The 26,765-nt window shown below is 43.5% G+C and overlaps 1 protein-coding gene across 1 annotated transcript; it reads right to left on the bottom strand.

Annotated features, from left to right (window-relative positions):
• Window positions 1-247: 247 nt before the first annotated feature.
• LOC124284212 (MFS-type efflux pump MSMEG_3705-like) lies at window positions 248-26,765 on the bottom strand. Its single transcript, XM_046720275.1, is given in 11 exon segments — window positions 248-757; window positions 3,930-4,115; window positions 4,722-4,806; window positions 12,386-12,582; window positions 15,655-15,886; window positions 17,626-17,788; window positions 18,153-18,327; window positions 18,330-18,418; window positions 20,491-20,710; window positions 21,183-21,251; window positions 26,684-26,765. Coding segments are annotated over 10 exon segments (1,500 nt in total). The 5' UTR covers window positions 21,193-21,251; window positions 26,684-26,765; the 3' UTR covers window positions 248-614.

Genomic DNA, 26,765 nt, shown 5'->3' with positions numbered 1-26,765 from the left:
AGATTGTCGAAACCAAACTTTGAGCTTGTTGAGGATATGTAACATCGATAAATATTCACAGAATTTGCCATCTTGTTGTGTCACTCACATATACAACTACTCACAAGAAAATAGAAAATTGCAACTATAAAATATATATATTTATAATCCATATCCTATCTTTCTTTTGTTCTTTCAACTGTGGAGTGGAACAATCTGGAACAAATCTAAGAAAGAGTAATCCCAAATATAACATATGTTAAATCTGGAACATTGTTGAAAGAAAAATAGAAAGTGTGCTCTACGTGAGATAAGAGAAGTTTAAAATTATGGCTATGACCGATTAACTGCAGTCACATTTACAATCAGTTGTTTTTTAACTTCTTTTAACAAGTATATATTCTAGTTTGACAACAGATTGTAAATATTCAAGTCAACATAAATGAACAAATACATTATATATTGGTTTTTGTAATACAGCTGTATGTTTTATGTGGAGAAGTTGGCTATAAATCTGAAATCTTTCCTTGCTATATTCAGATGCAGTCTTTGAATATGGAGGTATTTCCCCATTGAGTACTCCTTCCTGTGTTACCATATTCCTTGGATTCATTGACAATGGTATTGATTGTTATCTATGATTCCTTGACAGAATTGGTGCCATCCAGTACTTCATATCCCTGGGCTCGACGTTGGTCACGCTTTACCACAAACATCGTGAGCAGGAACAGCAGTGATCCCAGCACGTACAGCCCCGGATACAAGATGTAGAGTGATCCTGTAACATGGAAGAGTGAGTGAGCGACCCTAGATAGAGATGTAGAGTGATCCTGTACCATGGGAGAGTGAGTGAGTGAGTGACCCTAGATAGAGATGTAGAGTGATCCTGTAACATGGGAGAGTGAGTGAGTGAGTGACCCTAGATAGAGATGTAGAGTGATCCTGTAACATGGGAGAGAGTGAGTGAGTGACCCTAGATAGAGATGTAGAGTGATCCTGTAACATGGGAGAGTGAGGAGTGAGTGACCCTAGATAGAGATGTAGAGTGATCCTGTAACATGGGAGAGTGAGAGTGAGTGAGTGACCTAGAGTGATCCTGTAACATGAGTGAGTGAGTGAGGAGTGATCCTAGATAGAGATGTAGAGAATCCTGTAACATGGGAGAGTGAGTGAGTGACCCTAGATAGAGATGTAGAGTGATCCTGTAACATGGGAGAGTGAGTGAGTGACCCTAGATAGAGATGTAGAGTGATCCTGTAACATGGGAGAGTGAGTGAGTGAGTGACCCATAGATAGAGATGTAGAGTGATCCTGTAACATGGGAGAGTGAGTGAGTGAGTGACCCTAGATAGAGATGTAGAGTGATCCTGTAACATGGGAGAGTGAGTGAGTGAGTGACCCTAGATAGAGATGATAGAGAGTGATCCTGTAACATGGGAGAGGAGAGTGAGTGAGTGACCCTAGATAGAGATGTAGAGTGATCCTGTAACATGGGAGAGTGAGTGAGTGAGTGACCCTAGATAGAGATGTAGAGTGATCCTGTAACATGGGAGAGTGAGTGAGTGAGTGACCCTAGATAGAGATGTAGAGTGATCCTGTAACATGGGAGAGAAAGCGACCCTAGATAGAGATGTAGAGTGATCCTGTAACATGGGAGAGTGAGTGAGTGAGTGACCCTAGATAGAGATGTAGAGTGATCCTGTAACATGGGAGAGTGAGTGAGTGAGTGACCCTAGATAGAGATGTAGAGTGATCCTGTAACATGGGAGAGTGAGTGAGTGAGTGACCCTAGATAGAGATGTAGAGTGATCCTGTAACATGGGAGAGTGAGTGAGTGACCCTAGATAGAGATGTAGAGTGATCCTGTAACATGGGAGAGTGAGTGAGTGAGTGACCCTAGATAGAGATGTAGAGTGATCCTGTAACATGGGAGGTGGTGAGTGAGTGAGGAGTGATCCCTAGATAGAGATGTAGAGTGATCCTGTAACATGGGAGAGTGAGTGAGTGAGAGTGACCCTAGATAGAGATGTAGAGTGATCCTGTAACATGGGAGAGTGAGTGAGTGAGTGACCCTAGATAGAGATGTAGAGTGATCCTGTAACATGGGAGAGTGAGTGAGTGAGTGACCCTAGATAGAGATGTAGAGTGATCCTGTAACATGGGAGAGTGAGTGAGTGAGTGAGTGATCCTAGATAGAGATGTAGAGTGATCCTGTAACATGGGAGAGTGAGTGAGTGAGTGACCCTAGATAGAGATGTAGAGTGATCCTGTAACATGGGAGAGTGAGTGAGTGAGTGACCCTAGATAGAGATGTAGAGTGATCCTGTAACATGGGAGAGTGAGTGAGTGAGTGACCCTAGATAGAGATGTAGAGTGATCCTGTAACATGGGAGAGTGAGTGAGTGAGTGACCCTAGATAGAGATGTAGAGTGATCCTGTAACATGGGAGAGTGAGAGTGAGTGAGTGACCCTAGATAGAGATGTAGAGTGATCCTGTAACATGGGAGAGTGAGTGAGTGACCCTAGATAGAGATGTAGAGTGATCCTGTAACATGGGAGAGTGAGTGAGTGAGAGTGATCCTAGATAGAGATGTAGAGTGATCCTGTAACATGGGAGTGAGTGAGTGAGTGACCCTAGATAGAGATGTAGAGTGATCCTGTAACATGGGAGAGTGAGTGAGTGAGTGACCCTAGATAGAGATGTAGAGTGATCCTGTAACATGGGAGAGTGAGTGAGTGAGTGACCCTAGATAGAGATGTAGAGTGATCCTGTAACATGGGAGAGTGAGTGAGTGAGTGACCCTAGATAGAGATGTAGAGTGATCCTGTAACATGGGAGAGTGAGTGAGTGAGTGACCCTAGATAGAGATGTAGAGTGATCCTGTAACATGGGAGAGTGAGTGAGTGAGTGACCCTAGATAGAGATGTAGAGTGATCCTGTAACATGGGAGAGTGAGTGAGTGAGTGACCCTAGATAGAGATGTAGAGTGATCCTGTAACATGGGAGAGTGAGTGAGTGACCCTAGATAGAGATGTAGAGTGATCCTGTAACATGGGAGAGTGAGTGAGTGAGTGACCCTAGATAGAGATGTAGAGTGATCCTGTAACATGGGAGAGTGAGTGAGTGACCCTAGAGTGACCCTAGATAGAGATGTAGAGTGATCCTGTAACATGGGAGAGTGAGGAGAGTGAGTGATCCTAGATAGAGATGTAGAGTGATCCTGTAACATGGGAGAGTGAGTGAGTGAGTGACCCTAGATAGAGTGACCCCAGATAGAGAGTAGAGTGATCCTGTAACATGGGAGTGAGTGAGTGACCCTAGATAGAGATGTAGAGTGATCCTGTAACATGGGAGAGTGAGTGAGTGAGTGACCCTAGATAGAGATGTAGAGTGATCCTGTAACATGGGAGAGTGAGTGAGTGAGTGACCCTAGATAGAGATGTAGAGTGATCCTGTAACATGGGAGAGTGAGTGAGTGACCCTAGATAGAGATGTAGAGTGATCCTGTAACATGGGAGAGTGAGTGAGTGAGTGACCCTAGATAGAGATGTAGAGTGATCCTGTAACATGGAAGTGAGTGAGTGACCCCAGATAGAGATGTAGAGTGATCCTGTAACATGGGAGAGTGAGTGAGTGAGTGACCCTAGATAGAGATGTAGAGTGATCCTGTAACATGGGAGAGTGAGTGAGTGAGTGACCCCAGATAGAGATGTAGAGTGATCCTGTAACATGGAAGAGTGAGTGAGTGATTGAGTGAGTGACCCCAGAAACAAGATGTCGAGTGATCCTTAACATGGGAGAGTGAGGGAGTGAGTAAATCAGTGAGCAGGTGGGTGCATTGATGGGTAAGTGTGGGACAAGATGAGGGGTGAGATGCTACAGCTTAAGATAAATAGTCTCATCGGCATCATGTGACCTGCATCAGAGCGTGTCCGACAATAACACTCACCTCTAAGGGACTGCACTTTAGTGAATCCTCTGGCTTCGAAGCTGGACTGTATGTAGGGTACCAACAAGGGCACGTTGCCCCCGACGTTGCTAATGATGAAGAGGTAGACGGCCACAGCGCCAGCTCTCACATTACTGGGCACCAGCTCGACCAGCACTGCCAGGGCCACACCCACCCACATTTCTCCTGCAAGTGTGTATATAAACCATCATAGCCATAGTAAAATCAGTTGTCCCTTCCAGTTTGTTATAAATTCAGTTGATGATGATGATGACGACAACGATGTCTGCACGTGTTCGTGTGTCCACCATCTGGTCACCTACCATTGGATGAGTGGGTTCTTTTAAGTGCACAGGGTTGTGTACTGCACACTAGGGGTTGTGACAACACTGAAAGAGCCTGCAAGTAATGTTAGCTCCAAGGTTTTTACACCCAGTCACATTGGGGATCCATCCAGGCACCTTTCGCTTACTAGCGCGGTGCCTTAGACAGCTCGCCCACCATGCCCTAGTTTAATCTGTTGTACAGAAAAGGTTCTGCAGGTCAACGATTTAAAAAATAATGACCAATTGGTACATAAGATGGTTACATTTGTCGCTTAAAAAAGGAAAAAAAATCCCGAAATCCCCAAGGTTCTCCAGAATGTCTTGCAATTGTTAGAGACACCAATGCCAACATCATCTCCACAAAATGTCTGCTGAGAAGCGGCGTCAGGTAAGATTTCTATAGACAGACAGTCACATGGAAGAACTGAAGGCACACAGATGTCAGCTCACAGGAACTGGGACTTACCAATAATGTATGTCGGTATCTGGCTGATAAAGGCACCAGGTGGGTTCAGGAACAGAGCACCTGCTGCAAAGGGGGCGGCTAAAATCTGCAAGGGAAATCAGATATGAAGCTATGAACACAAGAGACCATTTTAACTGTATACACAAGCTTATTCCTGTACACAGACATTTAAACATCCTTGTATGGGGATCAGTCTGTCCATGAAGTGTCCATGAATGTCCATTAATTACCAGGAAAGTCTTTGGAAAATTGTGCCCCCACATGATTGTGGTAAAATCAGAAAGCAGAGCCCAAAACATGGTGTAAGGGAGGTAACTCTGACAGCCAAAGCTGCATTTGACAAGCCCATTTGACAAGGTGCAGTGTCAAAGTTAACTTTACACCCAAATACCTACATATTTAACTGAAGCACTAAATGAGCACTATCTTTCTGCATCAGGCTTCTTTCATAATATTTTGTCATAACCAATCTTCATCAACACGTACTTGTCATAAGAGGCAACAGACTGTTTTATGTGGTCAGGATGAAGAGTTAGGCATTTCAGCCTATCCCCATTGCATAGTGCTCATGATGTCAATCACTGGATTGTCTCGCCCATTCCTGATTATTTACAGACATTTGTCATATACCTGGACTATTGGTGGGTGGGGCATAAAACAATAAATCTAGAACACTGATTTTTTCCATTCAACTCACACAACCACTCCTATTTCTAAAATGCGCATCGAGGAAGGAAAATCAGTTAAATTCAAATGAAATTTTTAATAAATAATCCGAAAGATTTAAAACCTACAGCCAGAAAAACACTGAATGCTTTTTATCCTGGGGCCTTGTTCAGTAGGGCTGATATTTGACATGCTATTTCCCTGCAAACTGCACATCCCTCTCTAGAGCATCTACATTGCTGTAGTGAGTTGGTTTCAAAGACAATAACAGAAATAACCAATTCACTCTTCATCCCTACATAAAGTTGCCACCTTGGCTACATATATTTGTTTGGAAGGAGGAATACTGAAAAGTATCTATATATTCGAGCAAAAGAAAATATGTAATTTTCTGAGTAAAATTGATATTTTATACTTATCCTGACTCATGTATTATTGCTTGTCTCCTTCCTTTCGCGAACGTTAGTGGAACACTTGTATCTCCTTTTTGAAGCTCCCTTTCAAAAGAGCAGACGTAAAATCATTACTCACCATGAGTTATGTCCCTCTGGTTTTGGCGGAGTTAAGAAAACAGCTGTACCTGTCTTCCCAATGTTCTTATCGCTTCACTCTCTCCTAAGAAATAAACATAATAGCTAGTCCGACACTTTTAATTTACAGGGAAATCCAAAGTGCCTAGTGTAATCGCGGGAGGTTGGGAGGCATATTGTGATTTTTCTTATTCATGAGTCAGGATAAGTATAAAATATCAATTTTACTCAGAAAATTACATATTTTTCCTTATCCTGACTCATGTATTATTGCTTGTAGAATCCGACAGAATTGGTGGTGGGACAAGCCACTTCTGGATTCCAATTAGTGATTTACGTCCTGCATACCCCCCTATGGGAACTTCCTGGTAGCACTTCTATTTACTGCTAGGCTCTGCTGCTGCTGTAACCCTTCACTTCCAACTTTCTCTGATGGGGGGACCACAATTGTTAACTTTTGGTCCTTGCTTCTGTTAACATTATTATGCGGATTTTGCAACTCCATCTCTTGATGCGAGCATCAAGTGGAGAAGCGACCCTTTCCTGTACGGAAAGTATGTCCTTACAAGTACTGGGTCTTATGCTAGGCTCTGCTGCTGTACCCTTGCTTCCAGCTTTCTCTGATGGGGGGACCACAATTGTTAACTTTTGGTCCTTGCTTCTGTTAACATTACTATGTGGATTTTGCAACTCCATCTCTTGATGCAAGCATCAGTGGAGAAGCGACCCTTTTATGTACGAGTACGTCCTTACAAGTACTGGGTCTTATCACTTATGCTTAGTCTGTCTTAGATGTGCATATGGACTCTAAAGCTGAACTCTCCTGAGTGTAGGCATTTGCAAGTCATGTGATAAAAGGGCGAGACTCCGTCTCAGCGCCTTTGTGGGACTGTCAATCGTTGTGCTACAACAAGTGGGCCGAAATGGTGAATGCCAGAGCCGTCCTCGGTGGCGATGTCCCTCAGGTAGCGGTTGGCAAACACCACGTCCCATTTCCAGAAGCAGTCCTCCATTATCGTCCTGATAGAGCAATTCCCATGTAGAGCGGGTGTTGACGCCAGAGCTCTAACTTCATGTGGGTTGGAGGCTCTTGGAGGATCAAGTCCTGCTGCTTTGTAGGCCCGTAGTATGACAGTTCTGATCCATATTGATATCGCAGTGTGGGAGACCTCTGTCTGTGTTGCTGTCGATATCGGGATGAAAAGACGCTTGAATTTTCATCTCCTGGTCCTAGATCTTTGTAGGTAGACTTTCCATGCTCTTACTGGGCATCAGGATAGGTCCTGTGTATCCTGTGTTCCAAGGACTGATGATAGTGCTGGGATGTGGAACTGTCTGTCCGGTTGACCTGGCAGTTGATTCTTTGCTATAAAGTCCCATCTCAGTCCCATATGCACGATGTTTTGATTTCCATCAAATCGTGTCCTCTCAAAGTCCAGAGCATGTATTTCCGACGTCCTTGCTGCTGTTGCTAAGGCGATCAGGAACAGCGTCTTCTGCGTCAAGAACTCAAAAGATGTCCTATCTAATGGTTCGTAAACGTCACTGGTGAGATGTCCTAGAACTATGTTGAGGTCCCATGCCAGAGCTTTAAATCTCTGTTGTTGGTCCTCCAGTCTAAAAGAGCGTGGTAAGGCCAGTAACTCTGGTACCTTCGTCAGTTTTACACTCGTCGTCATAGTGATAACTGAGCTCAATGCCACTAGGTATGTTGAGAGTGTTGACCCTTTTAACCGCTTCGTTTGTCTTAGGTGACAAAGGTAGTCCGCCACTTGAGGGTGTGTCGCTTTTATGGCTGTGAAGCCGCTCCTCAAGGCGTATGTCTCGAAGCTTCGCCACTTGTCGTCGTACAAGTTGCGTGATGACTTGCGTAGAGCTAGTGTGACTGCTTTCGCTGCCCTGGCGGAATATCCTCTCTTGTTCAAGCACGCCTTGATACGGTCCACACGTGTAGCCGGAACACCTCTGGGTTGCCGTGCGCCTGCTTTGTGTGTGGATGTACTAGCAGGTTCGTCCACTCTGGTAGCTGCAGTTGAGGCGGTCCTAGTTCTTGTAGTAGAATGGGGAATCATATTCTCGCTGGCCAGTAAGGCGCGACCAAAATCAGTTGTAGGTCCTTCGTCTGACTGATTTTCTGCAACACCTTCAGTATTAGAGCTGGTGGTGGAAACGCGTAAGCGTTTAGTCCTTGCCAGGAGATGCTTAGAGCGTCCTTTGCCCATGCTCGTGGATCTGGTATTGGCGAGACGAAATGTTATCAGTTGACTGTTGAATCTTGTGGCAAATAGGTCTATTAGTGGCGCTCAGATCTCTTATATGATCTGTTTGAAGATCTCTGGATGTAGCATCCATTCTGTTGGGGATGGCTGCATTGGACGGGATAGTGCGTCTGCTATCACATTCTTGGCTCCTGGAATGTGGCATGCTCTTATGTGGATGTTCAGGTTGTCTGTTATGCTGAACAGTTGAAAGCAGAGGTCCAGAAGGTTCGCCGACCTTGTTGATCTGTCTGTTTATGTAGAACGCCACTGTGGAGTTGTCTGTATGTACAGTCAGATGAGCATTCTTCAAAATGCTGGTCCAGTGGAGTATGGCGTTTATCACTGCTTTCATTTCAAGCATGTTGATGTGCAGATCTTTCTCCTCTATGGTCCATATCCCAGCTGACACTTCGTTGTCGAGGTGTGCTCCCCAACCTTGGAGAGATGAGTCCACATAGAGATGCGTCTTGCACTCCGGCTCTGCTAATTAGGTGCTTCCGCAACCATTCGATCTCTGATCCACCATATTAGATATGGTTTTAGTCTGTCCGGGAGTCCGAAGGAGTCCGGATCGTCCAGATGTACATTCATGAAGACCTGTAGTGGGCGTAGTTGTAGTCTCCCTCTGCGTGTCATTTCCTGTGCTGATGTGAGGAGATCCCACACACTATGCCACTTTGTAGTAATAACGGAGAGAGTAGTGCTTGAGATACAATGGCTTGTATCTAGATCCAACGATCGTGAAACCCTTGCCGTTCCGTAAGGGAAATGAAGCGATGTCCGACTCTGTTACTGCCATCGTTGTGAAGTCTATATAAAGTAGTCTGGCTGCCGTCACCAAAGGTCCGTCCAACGTATGTTGCTGCAATTCGCCTGATGAATCGTCTTCAATGCTGACAGGGAAGGTCCCTAACCCCGGGAAGGCAGCCAAATCATGTAGGTCCCGTCTAACTGGACTGTAATTGAGGCCTTCCTCCCACGTTGACAGGTTGTTGTCACTTGTAAACCCATTTCCTGACATGTGAACTACGTCCGACTTCTGCGCAGGGTGTTGTCTCTCATGGTCCAATCAAAAGGAAGCATTTTGATTCCTTTAGCTTCCCGCGATGTGACGTCACTGGTGTGGCAGGAAAAAGGTCCTTATAGAATCTAGTGCCGCCGTTGATATCTTATCAACACTCGGTCTTGTCCGTAGCCTTCCGGAGTTACACGAGTGGCCACGTGTATTGAGGGTTGAATGGTAAACGCACGAAAAATTTCGCCGCGTAATACCGATGTAGGTAGGCTGTTTTCCTGGCTGCTGTGACTGTTACTTCAGTCCTGAAGATAATGACGTCGTCCTTTTATACAGATGATCAGCTGAAGTGTACACCTCCTCAGTGCTGCTACTTGTAGACTGTCTTCATCGATCTTAATGAAGCATCGTAATTGTAGAGTTGATGCTGAACTTTGTTGTAAATTCTACACAGGGAGTCGTTGATGATTTTTTAGTTTCCTAGCCTTAGCAAGGCTGCTGCTGAACCACGCCACTGTGAATACCTGCAGATCTGTACGGAAGTGAAGATCTCTATATGGCCATGAGTCCCGTTATTATCTTCTGATGTAGATAAATCTATCTAAAATTTCTGAACGATGTGAATCCCGTCCTGGATTCAGTCTGAACGTCCGTGCAGGTGATGATTTCGGACAAGAGTACCCCTCTTGAACTGCAGAACATGTCCCTCAGTCTTTGCGCCGGCGAAGATCTTTTCCTTCTAGGGTGACGCTAGGTCCAGTCCGAAATGATGATACCGCCATCGTCCTCTGTATCATGTCCACTGGTATATGATGGTTGAATATCCTTGGAGATCTGCGTGGCGATCTGCGTGGTGCGTCTATATGGCGATCTGTGTGTAGGTGAGCGTCTTCTAGGCCGGGATTGCCTTCCTGGCAATGTATTCCTAAGTGGTGAATCCCATGATGATCTGCGAGGTGTTGTTGATACCCTTGAAGATAATTCAGATGACCTTCGCGCAGGTGAGAAATTTTTGTTGAGGGTATGAGTCCCGAAACGTCTCTCTAGTCCTTCTAGGTGGTGTAGGTAGCCTGCGTGAAGGTCCTTTATTAGCCTCATCATTTGCTGACGATCTCATTGGTTCTGAAGATTGCGCCGTCCTGTGTGCAGGCTGCTGACGTCATGTAGCGTAGGACTGCTTTATGACGTCTAATTAGGTCCGGGGAACGTCTATTTCTCCTTCATGAAGGCTCGTCCGAGTCGTGTGCATTTTGCAGGTCCTTCTGCATTCCAGGTCCTTCATTGGTGACTTTCGTGAAGACCTGTGTGGAGATATTGACGTTCTAGATGATCTTCCTGAAGACCTGCGCTCAAGTGAGAGGTTCTGTTGAGGGTCTGGGTCCTGAGACGTTTCTCTGTACCTTCTTGGAGGTGTAAGTTTCTTCCTCTGCGTTGCAGGTAGCCTGCGTGAAGGTCCTTCATAGTCTCATGATCAGATGACGATCTACTTCGGCCCGGTGAACGTCCATTTCCTTCATGTAGGCTTGTTGGCGTCGTGCAGGGCGGGTCTGCTCTTAGTCCTAGAGCTAGATCCTCTCGTAGACATCTCAGATGCACCACCGGTGCGGGGTCCTTCGTGCAGCAATGGTCCCTCCCATAGGTTGATGACTTGAACATGAGAGCCATCTGGCTGTCCATCATGCAAGGCCCTGCGCGAAGCGCTTCCATCAGTCCATCATCTGCTGGGAGAATAGCTGCATGAAGGTCCCGGGGTTGAACGTCTGCGACGACAGTAGTGATGACGCATCTGAGAGAGGGTAGCGATAAGGTCCAGGGATCGCTGTGCCTCATGGGTCCCTGCTGCCAGTGTTGAAGGTAACTCAGACTGCGTTGATAATGTTGCTGACGTTACCGTTGCTGAGGCCTGCATCTTCTTCTTATGCAGTATCTCTGCATAAAGGTCCTGGGGGTTGAACGTCTGTGACGATTGTAGAGATGTCCTATCTGCGCTGGTAGCGATATGGTCCAAGGATCGCTCATCTGCTGCCCGTGTAGACGGTAACTCGGACTGCGTAGATAGGTCTGCTGACGTTACCGTTGCTGAGGCCTGCGTCTTCTTCTTATGCAGTATCTCTGCATAAATCTGGGATGATCAGCAGCGGTTCATCATAAAGTCCTCTCTCTTCAAACGGGACGATCTCGGCCGAAAAGGTCCTCGTAGTCTGCGAAAGAACTCCCCGTAGAGCTGCTAGACGTCTTAGGGGTGTGAGGCTTCTTCTGCGTTGAAGATGGCCTCTTCTTCTTCGTCTGGGTTGAGGGTTGTCCGATGTAGAAGCCCTCTTCTTCGAAGTAATGGCGGACAACATTCCACGCCCATCCTCCGAGGACGCCTCCGGCAGGTCACTGGATGGAAGTATGTCATCTGACAACGATAGACAGCTCTTGAGGGACTCAGCCGGTTATCCATGACTTGTAAAAGTCGCCTAAGTACAGAGAAATAATAATTATTAATTTGAATTTGTGTTAAATGCTGACAAAGTTTACAGCGAGAGCTGGAAGTACATGTTGTTGTGCAGCTAAGGCACAATAAATGCGGGTCTGCAGCAGAGAACCTATACCTACAACGAAAACAGGTTTTCATGAAATGTAAACAACTGAACAGCCACGTACAAAACCGTGAATAAACAGTGAAATTACGAATAAATTTCAAACCATATGATTGTTGAAGGATACTCCCTAAAACCTTATAAGGTAACTTATAGGGAAAATAACTAATTAATCAAAGGATATAGTGCCGTATTGGAGACACAGGTGCTCTCCCAACCGTCCACTAGGGCGAAGAAGGAGAGAGTGAAGCGTGGGAAGACAGGTGGCTCTGTTTTCCTGCCAAAACCAGAGGGACATAACTCATGGTGAGTAATGATTTTACGTCTGCTCTTTTGAAAAGGAGCTTCAAAAAGGAGATACAAGTGTTCCACTAACGTTCGCGAAAGGAAGGAGACAAGCAATAATACATGAGTCAGGATAAGGAAAAATAATATCTTTCCGTACAATTTTGCAGTCATACTTCCATGATTGTGTGACCTTGAAGTTTTTTCAATTCTTGAGTAGCAGTACAATCTTGTAAGTTGGAAAATATTTATTATGTTTTATGAGCCATTACATTAAAATTGAGACCAATTTTTGTTAACCAAAAAAAACCGCCTTACATACCTGACTAGCCACAAGAATAAGAACCCTGGCATACAGTCCACGCTTCTTCACCACACGGTCGGAGATGAAGCCGCCAACGACAACGCCGATACTGCCACTGACCAGCGGGATCCACGACATGTACGTCCCGATCTGCTCCTTCGTCTGGCCAACCATGATAAAGTACGGCTGAGTATTGTACGCCCACACATAGCCCGCTGTAAACAGAAATAAGTTTCAAATAACTATGTGACACTAGTTAGCCAATCAGACAGAATCAACACATCCTGGTTCCTGTACACAAATTTATAGTGAGCATGGTTTTATGTAGATAAACGTCTAGTCTCTAAAATGAAAACATTTGACGAAAAGCAATATACTCTAAATTATCATCATAAAATGTGATAAACAGGACACTACCTTAGCACAGAATTTCTTTGACCTTTGAGCCAATAACCAACAACCATTCCCTTGAATATGAGTTGGACATAGATGGCAACCTCTTACAACATATTTATCAGAATATAATATATCAACATTCAAGCAGGAAATATGTTTTCCTAAAAATGAGTGAGAAGTTCATATGCTACCATTCATTCCTAGTTGTATCTTAAAGACATTATGTCATGAGACAAATCAATGTATGTCATGGTAAAAGTCATAAAAAGCACAGCATTTTGACTGGACAAAGAGGAGGATAACAACAGCAGATGAACAACTTCTTTAATGCAGTGACAGCGACATTTCAGTGTAGGTTCTAACACTGTTCTCAAGCAAGTGTTTATAGTGGAATACACTGAAACGTCGCTCTCATTGTAATAAAGAAGTTGTTCATCCATATATTGTTATCCTTCCTTACTGCTCCAACTTCTAACTGCCTCTCAAAGACGCTGACTGGACAACAGTTTGAGCTTCAACTGAAACACAGTCATGGTGGCAAATTTGGGCAGGTGAATATTAATCCAAAGAGCAAATCCTTGACCTTGCCAACTGACATTCATATTCTTCCTGAGTATCTTCACACCTAGCAGTGAAGCCCATTTCTGGTGTGCCCCGCCGTGATGTTGCTGGAATATTGCTAAAAGCGGCGTAGAACCAAACTCAGTCAGTCAGTCAGTCACACCTAGCAGCATGGGTGAGACTCAATACAATGCAGATCGTCCAGTCTAGTTGTATCTGTATTCCTAAAGAGACATATGAGAGATGGAATTTGTGGGTCTTCACCGGAATGTGAACTGAATCCACTGGATGAGGACAGACCGAGTGGATCTCTGCCTGAACTTCTAATGGCGCCATATGATAACGGACACACAGGCTGGATCCCTACTTGCCATTCCAATGGATCCTTAAGAGGATGAAGACCCTGGATGGAATCCCCACATGGGTACAATGTGTGAAGCCCATTTCTTGTGTCTCCTGCTGTGATATTGCTGGAATATTGCTAAAAGCGGCATAAAACCAAACTCACTCACTCACTCCATAAGAGGACTGAACAGAGTGAATCCATACTTGCATTCCTAAAGAAGCCAAATGATAACGGTCAAACTGGGTGGATTTCTAATGGATCCATATCAGGATCATACAATGTGGATCCCTACCTGCATTCCTAATGGATCCATATCAGGATCATACAATGTGGATCCCTACCTGCATTCCTAATGGAGCCTACAATAAGGGGCAGACTGAGTGGATCCTTACCTGCATTCCTAATGGATCCATATCAGGAGCATACAATGTGGATCCTTACCTGCATTCCTAATGGAGCCTACAATAAGGGGCAGACTGAGTGGATCCCTACCTGCATTCCTAATGGATCCATATCAGGAGCATACAATGTGGATCCTTACCTGCATTCCTAATGGAGCCTACAATAAGGGGCAGACTGAGTGGATCAATACCTGCATTCCTAATGGAGTCTGCAATAAGGGACAGACTGAGTGGATCCCTACCTGCATTCCTAATGGAGCCTACAATAAGGGGCAGACTGAGTGGATCCCTACCTGCATTCCTAATGGAGCCTACAATAAGGGACAGACTGAGTGGATCCCTACCTGCATTCCAAATGGAGTCTACAATAAGGGAAAGACTGAGTGGATCCCTACCTGCATTCCTAATGGAGTCTACAATAAGGGGCAGACTGAGTGGATCCCTACCTGCATTCCTAATGGAGTCTACAATAAGGGATCCCTACCTGCATTCCAAATGGAGTCTACAATAAGGGAAAGACTGAGTGGATCCCTACCTGCATTCCTAATGGAGTGAGTGGATCTACAATAAGGAAAGACTGAGTGGATCCCTACCTGCATTCCTAATGGAGCCTACAATAAGGGAAAGACTGAGTGGATCCCTACCTGCATTCCAAATGGAGTCTACAATAAGGGACAGACTGAGTGGATCCCTACCTGCATTCCTAATGGAGTCTACAATAAGGGACAGACTGAGTGGATCAATACCTGCATTCCTAATGGAGCCTACAATAAGGGACAGACTGAGTGGATCCCTACCTGCATTCCAAATGGAGTCTACAATAAGGGACAGACTGAGTGGATCAATACCTGCATTCCTAATGGAGCCTACAATAAGGGACAGACTGAGTGGATCCCTACCTGCATTCCAAATGTAGTCTACAATAAGGGAAAGACTGAGTGGATCAATGCATTCCTACCTGCATTCCTAATGGAGCCTACAATAAGGGACAGACTGAGTGGATCCCTACCTGCATTCCTAATGGAGTCTACAATAAGGGAAAGACTGAATGGATCAATACCTGCATTCCAAATGGAGTCAATACAATACAGAGGGATCACCTGACAGACTGAGTGGATCCCTACCTGCATTCCTAATGGAGTCTACAATAAGGGACAGACTGAGTGGATCCCTACCTGCATTCCTAATGGAGCCTACAATAAGGGACAGACTGAGTGGATCAATACCTGCATTCCTAATGGAGTCTACAATAAGGACAGACTGAGTGGATCAATACCTGCATTCCTAATGGAGCCTACAATAAGGGACAGACTGAGTGGATCAATACCTGCATTCCAAATGTAGTCTACAATAAGGGACAGACTGAGTGGATCCATACCTGCATTCCTAATGGAGTCTACAATAAGGGGACAGACTGAGTGGATCCCTACCTGCATTCCTAATGGAGCCTACAATAAGGGAAAGACTGAGTGGATCCCTACCTGCATTCCAAATGGAGTCTACAATAAGGGACAGACTGAGTGGATCCCTACCTGCATTCCTAATGGAGTCTACAATAAGGGACAGACTGAGTGGATCCCTACCTGCATTCCTAATGGAGCCGGCCACACACAGCATGATGAGAGAAGGACTGAGGAATGGCCTGAGTATTCTTCCAAGCCTCTGACAAATGGTGATTTTCTCTGTTTGAATGAAGCCTTCTTGTTCATTAGCTGGCTGCACTGCATGACGGGCTGGTTCCTTGAGGGTGAAGATGATGAGCACTCCTAGAATGAGCCCTGGGATGCCGGAGATGTAGAACGCCCATCGCCACCCCTGAAACACGACACGGTCTGATATAACACTACTCTGTGTCCTTACACTGAGTGATAATTGTTGTTTAATGTTTCACTCAGCAATATTCCAGCTATGTGATGGTAATCTGACAATAACTGAGTATGAACCAGACAATCCAGTGATTGACTTCATGAACATTGTTTGGATACAGTGACATGTGTTGCAGACAATGGGTCCTTATATGGAATAAAGACATCGATCAAATAACCCTATCACCTACACAAGTAGAAACATAAAGGCTTAGAAGCTCACCCGGAATCTGTGTGGAATATTATCAACATCACAGATCAATTTATTTCAAGATATGATTTGAAGATCATACTTAGAAAATAACCTTCAAATTTCTTAGAATTATGGATTAAACCTCAAATCTAGTGAATGATTAAACTCAACACTTTTCCTTTTTCACTTCCTCAAAATGCATTGAAGGCGGAATGAAAACAAATGGGTGGGCAGGTGAACAAGGAATGAGGTGAGTTATCTCCCTTCAATTTCAGACATGGATTTGCTATGACATATATTTTATATATTACTACAGTTTATCTCAATCTGTCATGAAAGAAATAAAGGCCCACATATCCTAATAACAAATTCAAGTGACTATATGCGATTTTTCTGCATGGCAACCTGTCATAATGGACCACAGATCTCTGCATGAAGCACAAACACATCTTGCTTTGGTTACTTGTTTTACACCGCACTCAGCAATATTCCAGCTATATGGTGCTAGTCTGAAAATAATCGTGTCTGGACCTGACAATCCAGTGATCAACAGCATGAGCATCGATCTACCGGGAACCGATGACACGTGTCAACCAAGTCAGCGAGCCTGACCACCCAATCTCGTTAGTCAGCCTCTTACGACAAGCATGAGTTGCTGAAGATCAATTCTAACCCGGATCTTCACAGGTTGTCTCTTCAAGTGTTATTTATCTAAATAATACAACAAAACAAGGTACAAATGTTGATAATGATATGCGGCATTGATGATATGAAGATAAACCTAAAATGAAAAAAATAACAGCCAAATTTGGAAACATGTGACTTTAAGACCCAGTTTTTATAAGAATTCTTATAAAATTTGTACAGTTTCTAAAGGATATTATATCCCATCTTAGTATACGTCCTGTCCCATATTTTAAGAATTAAGCATACTAATGCCCAGCTTCTCCAGAATGTTGCAACATTTATACACAATGCACTGTCTAAATGCAAATGTGCTTGTACCACTCACCCATTGTAACCGTTTTTATGTGTACTACGGGCCTCTGGACTACAGTTCAGAAATAAGCAATCACAATATAGTTTCTAAATGCTTATTCATTGTCTATTTAATTTTTCAGACACAGACACGGGCACATTTGCCATTGCGGTGAACATGCTTGCTGCCCCAAAACTGCAAGTACCGCTTCGCTTGCAGATTGGCAAATGCTTATTGTTGTCCCAAATACAAACACTGTCCGCTACGGTCACAGATCATTTGCATATGCCGCAGCAACTGAGTGGAATAATCTGCCCCAAAAACTCAAAGACTCTCAAACGTTGTCATCCTTTAAATCCTTACTAAAAACTTTCCTCTTCCGCCAAGCTTTCCCTGACTCTTAATATCAAACCATGTTTGTGCGCTTTGAGCATCCTTATGTTTGGAAATAGCGCTATATAAATGCACTATTATTATTATTATTATTATTAAAGCGGAGAATGAGAGCAGTGTTTACCTGTCCGTTGATGTTGGCCAGTGTGATGAAGTTGCCAATAGCATAGGAGAGACTGTAGCCCATGTAGATGCCCCAGTTATAGACGCCCAGAGCTAGGCCCCGAACTGATGCCGAGAAGTAGTCAGTAAGGATGGAAGCAGCAATTGGGGTACACCCAGCCTCCCTAGACAACAGATCGCCATGGTTACACTCTCCTCATTACATATTCAGGGTTCATATGATTATCAGCCATCAAAGTAAATGCCTTTTTAGGGGCTTTTCAAGGTCCAATCAACAATTTTATGGAACCCTAAAAACACATATAACACACAAGGTTGATCAAATGTGGGACAGACCATCAGAGGGAATGTATTAAATACATTAGTGCACTGGGAAAGTTTAGCTTCGCGATGGAGTGAGTCAGTGAGAATGGTTTTACGCTGCTTTTAGCAATAATCCAGCAATATCATGGTGGCACACACCAAAACCGGTCGTCAGTGTGACGAGCGAACCCTTTAACCACTAGGCTACCCCACCGTTCAGCTCACCCCATGCCCAGTCCGAATCTCAGAATGGCCAGCTGCCAGTACTCATTGACGGCGCCAGTGAGGAGGGTCATCAAGGACCAGAAGATGAGGCAGATGGCCAGGAGGATTTTCCTGTTGTACAAGTCAGCGGCGAAGCCGATGAAGATGCCCATGAAGGTGTAGATGAGGATGAAGATGGGCCCGCCACTAGCTGGTACTCATAGCCCTGGCCGTTGTAGTCCCACTTACACACTGCCGACCCGTTCTCACCGTGTATCGACGTGCAGCTGAGATAGATGGTAGAACATCATTACATTGTGAGCAGATGGATGGGACAGTGGATGGGTGAGTGGATGGGAGAGTGGATGGGTGAGTGGATGGGTGAGTCGATGGGAGAGTGGATGGGTGTGTGGATGGGAGAGCAGATGGGCGAGTGGATGGGTGAGTGGATGGGAGAGCAGATGGGTGAGTGGATGGGTGAGTGGATGGGCGAGAAGTGGATGGGTGAGAGTGGATGGGTGTGTGGATGGGTGTGTGGATGGGTGAGTGGATGGGTGAGTGGATGGGTGAGAGCATGGATGGGTGGGGATGGGTGTGGGATGGGTGAGTGGATGGGTGAGTGGATGGGTGAGTGGATGGGTGAGCAGATGGGAGAGAGGATGGGTGTGTGGATGGGTGTGTGTGGATGGGTGAGTGGGATGGGGTGTGTGGATGGTGTGTGGATGGGTGTGTGGATGGGTGAGTGGATGGGTGTGTGGATGGGTGTGTGGATGGGTGAGTGGATGGGTGAGTGGATGGGTGTGTGGATGGGTGTGTGGATGGGTGAGTGGATGGGGAGCGGATGGGTGAGTGGATGGGTGAGTGGATGGGTGTGTGGATGGGTGAGTGGATGGGTGAGTGGATGGGTGAGTGGATGGGTGAGTGGATGGGTGAGTGGATGGGAGTGGATGGGTGTGTGGATGGGTGTGTGGATGGGTGAGTGGATGGGTGAGTGGATGGGTGAGTGGATGGGTGAGTGGATGGGTGTGTGGATGGGTGAGTGGATGGGTGAGTGGATGGGTGAGTGGATGGGTGTGTGGATGGGAGAGTGGATGGGTGTGTGGATGGGTGTGTGGATGGGTGAGTGGATGGGTGAGTGGATGGGTGAGTGGATGGGTGTGTGGAAGGAGAGAAGTGGATGGGTGGAAGTGGATGAGTGTGGAAGAGAGTGGAGTGGGTCAGTGGATGGTGTGGATGGATGGGTGAGTGGATGGGTGTGTGGATGGGTGTGTGGATGGGTGAGTGGATGGGTGTGTGGATGGAGTGAAGTGGATGGGTAGAGTGGATGGGTGAGTGGATGGGTGAGTGGATGGGTGTGTGGATAGGTGAGTGTGTGGAGTGGATGGGTGAGTGGATGGGTGTGGATGGGTAGTGGATGGGTGAGTGGATGGGTGTGTGGATGGGAAGTGGATGGGTAGTGGATAGGTGAGTGGATGAGAGTAGTGGATGGTGTGTGGATAGGTGTGAGTGGATGGGTAGTGTGGATGGATGAAGTGAGTGGATGGGTGTGTGGATGGATAGAGTGGATGGGAGAGTGGATGGGAGAGTGGATGGAAGGGATGGAGTGTGATGTAGCCGGATGGTGTGTGGAAGGGTGAGAAGGATGGGTGAGTGGATGGAAGAGAGTGTATGGTGAGTGGAAGTGGATGGGTGAAGAGTGGATGGATTGGAGAGTGTATGGGTGTGTGGAGTGGAGTGGATAGGTGTGTGTGGATGGGTGGAGTGGATGGGTGAGCGGATGGGAGAGAGCAGATGGGTGAAGATGGGAAGCAGATGGGGCCGGATGGGAGAGCAGGTGGGTGAGTGGATGGAGAAAGCAGATGGGTGAGCGGATGGGAGAGCAGATGGGTGGGTGAAGGAATCGGCTACTGGATGGTTTATAGGATGAGCAAGTGGGTGTTGACAGGATGGTGGGTGTTAGGTGGGCATTGGGAAGGTGTGTTGGTAGGTGAGCGGGGGAGAATGTTTGCAAATGGATGAGTGGATGGGTGCCTGAGTGAGCAGGTGGGCGGGCATGTTGTTAGTGAATACTGAGCTATATGTGTGAGCTGAATCGGTACAGGTGAATGAATGGAGTGACAAGTGAATGAATTGTTGGTGAGTGGCAAGTGGCTAAGCAATGGATTCTGATGTAGATGAGAGGGTACACACAGTATCAATTAACAAACATAACTCAAGGACTATTCAACATCCAAATAATAGTATCAGTTCATGAAGCAAGTATCAAGATAAGAATGAAACATATTGTATATTAATGTTTCATTCGGAGAACCTTTAAACAAAAAAACAAATCATTTGTCCAAACGGAGCTGAAACTCACCCTCCCGATGTGGTTCCATTGCAGCTGACCCCTGCAGATTCAGCAGTCGAGTATGATGTGTTGACCATGCAGGCCTGGTCGCCATAGTGAATCTCCTGGGCCATGGGTTTGGCCGTGATGGCCAGCATGTATCGGTCAAGCTGGTTGAGGAGGTAGGCCAGGAGTACCAACACCAGGACGTACACACTGTAGGGACGCACATCCTTCCACCATCGCTGACCTACAAACAGGGGAGGCAACCACAATTATTCAACCATCGCTGACCTACAAACAGGGGAGGTAACCACAATCATTCCACCAAGGTTAAAACTGATCTTCCCAACCCATGATCAACCTATGCTTGCCACAAGAGGCAACAAACGGGATCAGGTGGTGAGACCGCTGACTTGGTAGATGGTATAGAGCAATGCTAATGATGCAAATCACTGGATTGTCTGGACCAGCCACGATTATTTACAGACCACATTCAAATAGCTGGAAAATTACTCAGGACAAACAAACAAATAGATGAAACTGTTCTGCAAAGAATTGCAATATTATTTTTGGGCCAATACACAGCCCTACTTAAAAGTATTCTTCCCACTGGCACATTTAAATTCTGTAGTCCACACCCACCCATCTACAGCACACTCACAGTTACCCAATAGCCCATTAATTAAACACATTCCCTATCAGTAGCATGGAGAACCTACCTTCTTCCATTGTGATGGTTGATGGTGGCCTGTGTGTGCAACAGCTGGTAGATCCGGATAATGTGAATTCTGTCAAGTAATAAACCTCAAAGTCAGCATAACAGACTGCACTAATTATCAAAGCATGGCTAAACTGACTACACTGTATCAGATGGAAATAAGCAATGAATAATAATTATGACAGTGAATACATCACTGCTAATTCAATCTTGTTGTTTTGAGTCCTGGGATGTATGTAGGATTCTAAGGGTACGTACATAATTTAAGGCTAGGGGGGATGATGATTTTTATGGAGAAGCATGTACAATGTGAATGACACCCCCTAAACTTAATGTACAAAGTAAGTGACCCTTCCCCCCAAAAAACACACACACACTGGATATCATGTACAAAATTGCTGACCCTAATCCCCACCCCTAGTACATGTGTACAAAACTGATGACCCTGCTACCTCCCCAAAACAAACTGGGTGACCCCCATCCCCCCCCCCCCCACCACCAGCCATAAATTATGAACGGTCCCTGAACTTATGTGTCTGTGCCAACTAAGTGATTTAAATACCGTCAAGGATGAGTACCATTTCTGTCTTGTTTGTCCGCTGTACTCAGATCTTAGAAGAAAATATTTACCAAATCACGCTTATAGAAAGCCAAATGTTATTAAATTTACATCACAACTAACAAGTACAAACGTTTCAATGCTTCAGAATTAATCAATGTTCATAATCCATGCAACAGTACAAAGAAACAATTATATTTGAAAAAAATGTAAATGTTACTACTCAAGTGAATACAAATGTATGTATGCTTTTTATGTACTATAGGCCTGTGACCTCTTCAGTCTGGAATAAAGATTGATTGATTGAAACTTAGTGTTTTTGTCAGGTAAACAGGGGTGAATAATTATTTTGTTTACAAATGTGATTTTTTAAAATTCTTGCTTACCTTTTAGCTTGAATTTTAATACAGAACTCTATACAATTACAGACTGGTCGGACCTTGGTTGGAGTCAATATGCTTTTCTGCAACGGTCATGTGACCGCCTCTAGACCAATCAGGTAGCCAGAAAAACATGCTTACATAATAAATTGCAATAATATGAAAATATACTTTAAAGCCACTTTCTCTATACTGGTCCTGCTTAAGTTATCTATTGTTTGACATAAGCAGCAACATGAACATTCAGAAACCAAACATGTTACTACGACTACGTCTACGAGAGATTATTGACTGGTCTGGACTAGGCAGCACGGAATACACTCTGAGGCAAATACGATATATTTATGAAAATATAGTAACAATTAAAAATATTGATTCATGAATATTCTGTTTAATATCAATAAAATCAAATAACAAACATGTCATGTAAGTTCTTATGTTGAATCATTTAAATGATATTTTCTATAATAAAGCAAAACGAGCAATATATTGCGAAAAATGCCATAACATTACAACACAATATATTCAATTTTGAGTATCTCACAAATAGATAAAAAACAAACTAGTTCCAAGTAGCCTGACTTTCTTAAACATATGTGTCATTATTTTATTCTAGTAAACATAAATAATGAATTGAATTCATGAAGGTATAAGGTTCAATTCACTGAATACGCAGGTGACAACACTTGGTTTCAAGGCTTACCTAAATAACGGTGCCAAGCTTCTGGGAGTGAAGTGGCCAGGAAATCAGCTGTATCATTAATGTCAGTGTAGCCATCCAGACTGGCGTCATAGTTTCAGTATTATCTCATATAATAGATTACAACCATAATCTTAAGCTGGTTTCCTCATTTTTCAATCTGGCAGTCATAAGACACTCACTGCCAATGTGCAAACAGTGATCAGGGCAGCATTTTTATTTTTTGTGTTTCTCATCGCTCGACTGACCGTTCTCATTTTATTGCCGACTTCCCTAAAAACATTTTTTCATTCCAACACCGCTGACTCGAACATAAAAAGTACCGCCTCGTCATATAAAATGTTTCTCTATCTAAAATGTTTTATCCAGTCACTGCCACAAGTCCAAAGACCGCGAGAAATTGTAATAAGAATTACAATAAATGAGAATCAAGAAAATTATTCGGATAATTTGGTCTTTTTAAAGGTTTTTTTTTCGCCGACCGACCGACCCATGTTCAGAATTTGGTGGCTATGTGAAACACATCAAAAAAAATAATAATGCCCTAAGATTGTACCATTGGCATAAGGTGTGCTCTCTAATCACTTGATAGGATATTGGTTTTTTGTTATGTAATGTAACATCAGTTACAGTGGAGTCAGTCAGTTGTGAGAGAAGCAAGATGAAAGATGAAAGATGAGATATTATAGTTTCTTGCATACATATTTATTCATTCAGATGTGACTAGTAGCAACAGCTGTTCAGTGTTTACGTACTAGTGCATCACAGAGGTTACTAGCACAGGATCCACCAATCCGGTATGCAATATCTTATCACATATTAAACATGTATTTTAAACTGCAATTATTCCTTACGTTACTTACAATATGTTAATTATCAGGGGTGGACATAACCCATTGCCTGACGTCCGAGTCCAGTGTTTTTTGGTGTCGGGCAAACAAATTTGTATATCACACTGTACCGGTGTCCAGTTGACTTTCCAATGTTAATTATGTTGTTTATTTTAAAAAATCAACAAGAAAACGGGCGGTATAGTGGAAAAATTATCAGGGCAAGTGATTTTACATGTGCCACTGTACTGGAGTACACAAGCAATTTTAAGGTTATTTCCACCCCACCACTATGACTATATAATTATTGTATATCTTGATCTATTGTTAAGACACTTATATGTAGATGAGTCTTATTGAATAATGCAAGTGATATGTACATTTTATACATTCATGAATAACTGAAAAAATCTATCTATCTATATATCTATCTATTGGATTTTATTTCATATTTGCTAATGGTGTCATTTCATTGTTTCAGACTTACGTAACTACACACAATTATTAAAATGAACAAAGTTTAATTCTTATCCACATAAACATACCTGATGACATTCAAATCAATTTCTGAATGGGTTACTCAATTCTCACATCATGCAGGTCCTCTGGGCCTGTGTTTACAATAGCATTTTGTGGAACACGGCCTTGATCCTCATCTGAGTCAGCTCTGATGATAAGCATAGCTTACCATTGTTACTTGTGATCTACCATGACGCAGCATGGACTTGAATGGGTACAAAGGTACATGTTGTGTAGTGAGGACAACATTGTCACATGGTTCAACCAACAGTAGGACTGATATGGATTCACTGACCACTAGCTAGTGCATCAGGGATTGATGTGAGCTGTGTTCCTATTTCATTTTCTATTGGTAGTAATGACATTTTTCATATTCCATATATTTTTACTGCCCTGGTTCCACTATATTAGATATTGTTACACCATGTCAATAAGCAAGAGAGTAAGTTTAGTTTTACACCTCACTCTGCAATATTCCAGCTATATGGCCGTAGTTTGTAAATAATCGAATCAGAACCAGACAATCCAGTGAGCAACAGCATGAGCATCGATCTACGCAATTGGGAACACCAGTCAATATGCCCCAAAACTTGTGATTACCATCTTTACTGTTTTTGATTCCAGTGAAAATGTAGTGAATATAACCATTATTATGCATACCTCATTGGGATTGTATTTTCTTTGGAATCAAACAAATTTGGAATTTAAATCTCTATCCCTAAAGTGTGACCATGTTTCATAGTTTGACTGCCCTCTGCTGGTTTTATATTCATAATATCAATCACCTGTCCCACACTTTATCATTAACCCACCACCATTAACGAAGCACAAGCACAGGAACAAGTTTTATGGATTGACAACTTCTTTAGTGCATTAGATGCCGTGTCATACCAAAAGACGTTAAAATATGGTACTTGTTGGTCCCTGTCTGGCACTCGGCATTAATGGGTACAACAAGGACTGGTCGGCTAGGAGTCAGTATAATGTGTCTGAGTGAGGTATTCATGCTTCACTGCGGCATGGTATCTCAGTGGGCTAACACTATAAAACCAGCTTAAGTGTGGGTTAGTACAAGCAGCCGCACATACACATACATGATACACACGCATGCACGTCGTCATATGAGCGAAATATTTTCAAGCACGACGTTAAACCCAATTTCACCTCACCTCATTAAATGCTAGGTATCAAGTGCATATATTGCAATAAAGAAGTTGACAATCCATAAAACAATCCTCTTCACCATGCCAGCTTCTAAATGCCACAAAGAAAAAAACATCCCATAACACTACTGCACTGTGCCCCAAGTCCTTTTTTGTATCTATACAGTCATCGTCTGTGCTGATTGAGCCTGGCCAACTTGTTTGGTAACCTAAACATTAACAATTTATGTGAATAATGATACTACTGTATTTTTGTAAAACTATGTCTGAATGACAGTGTAATATATGTCACGTTGAACATGAATAGTTGAGTTCTTGTAACTTATTGTTACACATATCAGCATCCTGTCAAATACCATTTCTATCACTGACACAAGAATGTCGCTATGTAAATACTATATACAGGTACACTAACTTGCACACACAATGAGATAAATATTAAACATCTGTTAATTGTTCAGTAATTGAAGCATAGATGCAACTACAATCAATGGAAATAATAAAAATAACCAATTCTAACACACCGTCACTTACTACATAATCAATTTTCTAGGACAGATTCGTGTAGATCTATACTGGCTGCCGAAGGGTTAACGCTGTGTAACAGTTATCACCAATACGCCAGTTTCATGCATGCACAGTTCCGGTCAATTACAATTTCAATTCTGATATTTTTTCCTACAACAATTAAAGGGCAGCAAAAGAAAATTCTTCACGGTAAGATACATAAGGGAATAATTAAAGATAAAGTTATGAACCCTCTAAATTCTTTTAACTTTGTCGGTGGAATGTCACACGATCTACTGGACAAAAATAGTTAGGGATATATGTAAATTTTGAAATTATGAATAATGACCTATTTATTCATTGACACACTGATAAAATATTAATCATCAAATACCAATATCCCTAACGTATTTTGTTCAAGTTCAAGTTCACAACAGTGATTATTGTTTCATTCCCTATCAGTCCACTGTAAAACACGAGAGGCCTACCTCTACGAGAGCATTATTAAAGATCGATGTCGTATGAAAACATTAATTCATCCAATAATATAGTCTCCCTGGTTGAGCTTAATCTCCACTCACAAACTTAAAGAATCTAGAAATGTATCCCACTGCGAACTTTGCAGCTAGATCTATCCCCAAGCAATATTAATAAACTTTATCATAGAAAGTTATATAACCTCTTCGGCTACACTTGCATTTTTTTACATAAACTGAAACAAGAACTTTTTCTAATAGTATTCGTGACACCAGATCCAAGACTAAAGTAAGCTCTATCTCACACGCTGACGTTACCGCGTGTTATCTTACCGTGAGAGCAAGGAGGAAATCAAACACGTACTTACTGATCTTACGTCCAAATACAATGAACCACCATGTTGAACATCACGTGAGTTAACACATGACCAATCACATGACCAAGCCTTG

Source organism: Haliotis rubra, unplaced genomic scaffold (assembly GCF_003918875.1).
Source record: "Haliotis rubra isolate DU_JTF1 unplaced genomic scaffold, ASM391887v1 Scf330, whole genome shotgun sequence".
Lineage (NCBI taxonomy): Eukaryota > Metazoa > Mollusca > Gastropoda > Lepetellida > Haliotidae > Haliotis > Haliotis rubra.
Note: the sequence above shows the minus strand (reverse complement) of the source record. Positions and strands in the feature narration are given on the sequence as shown.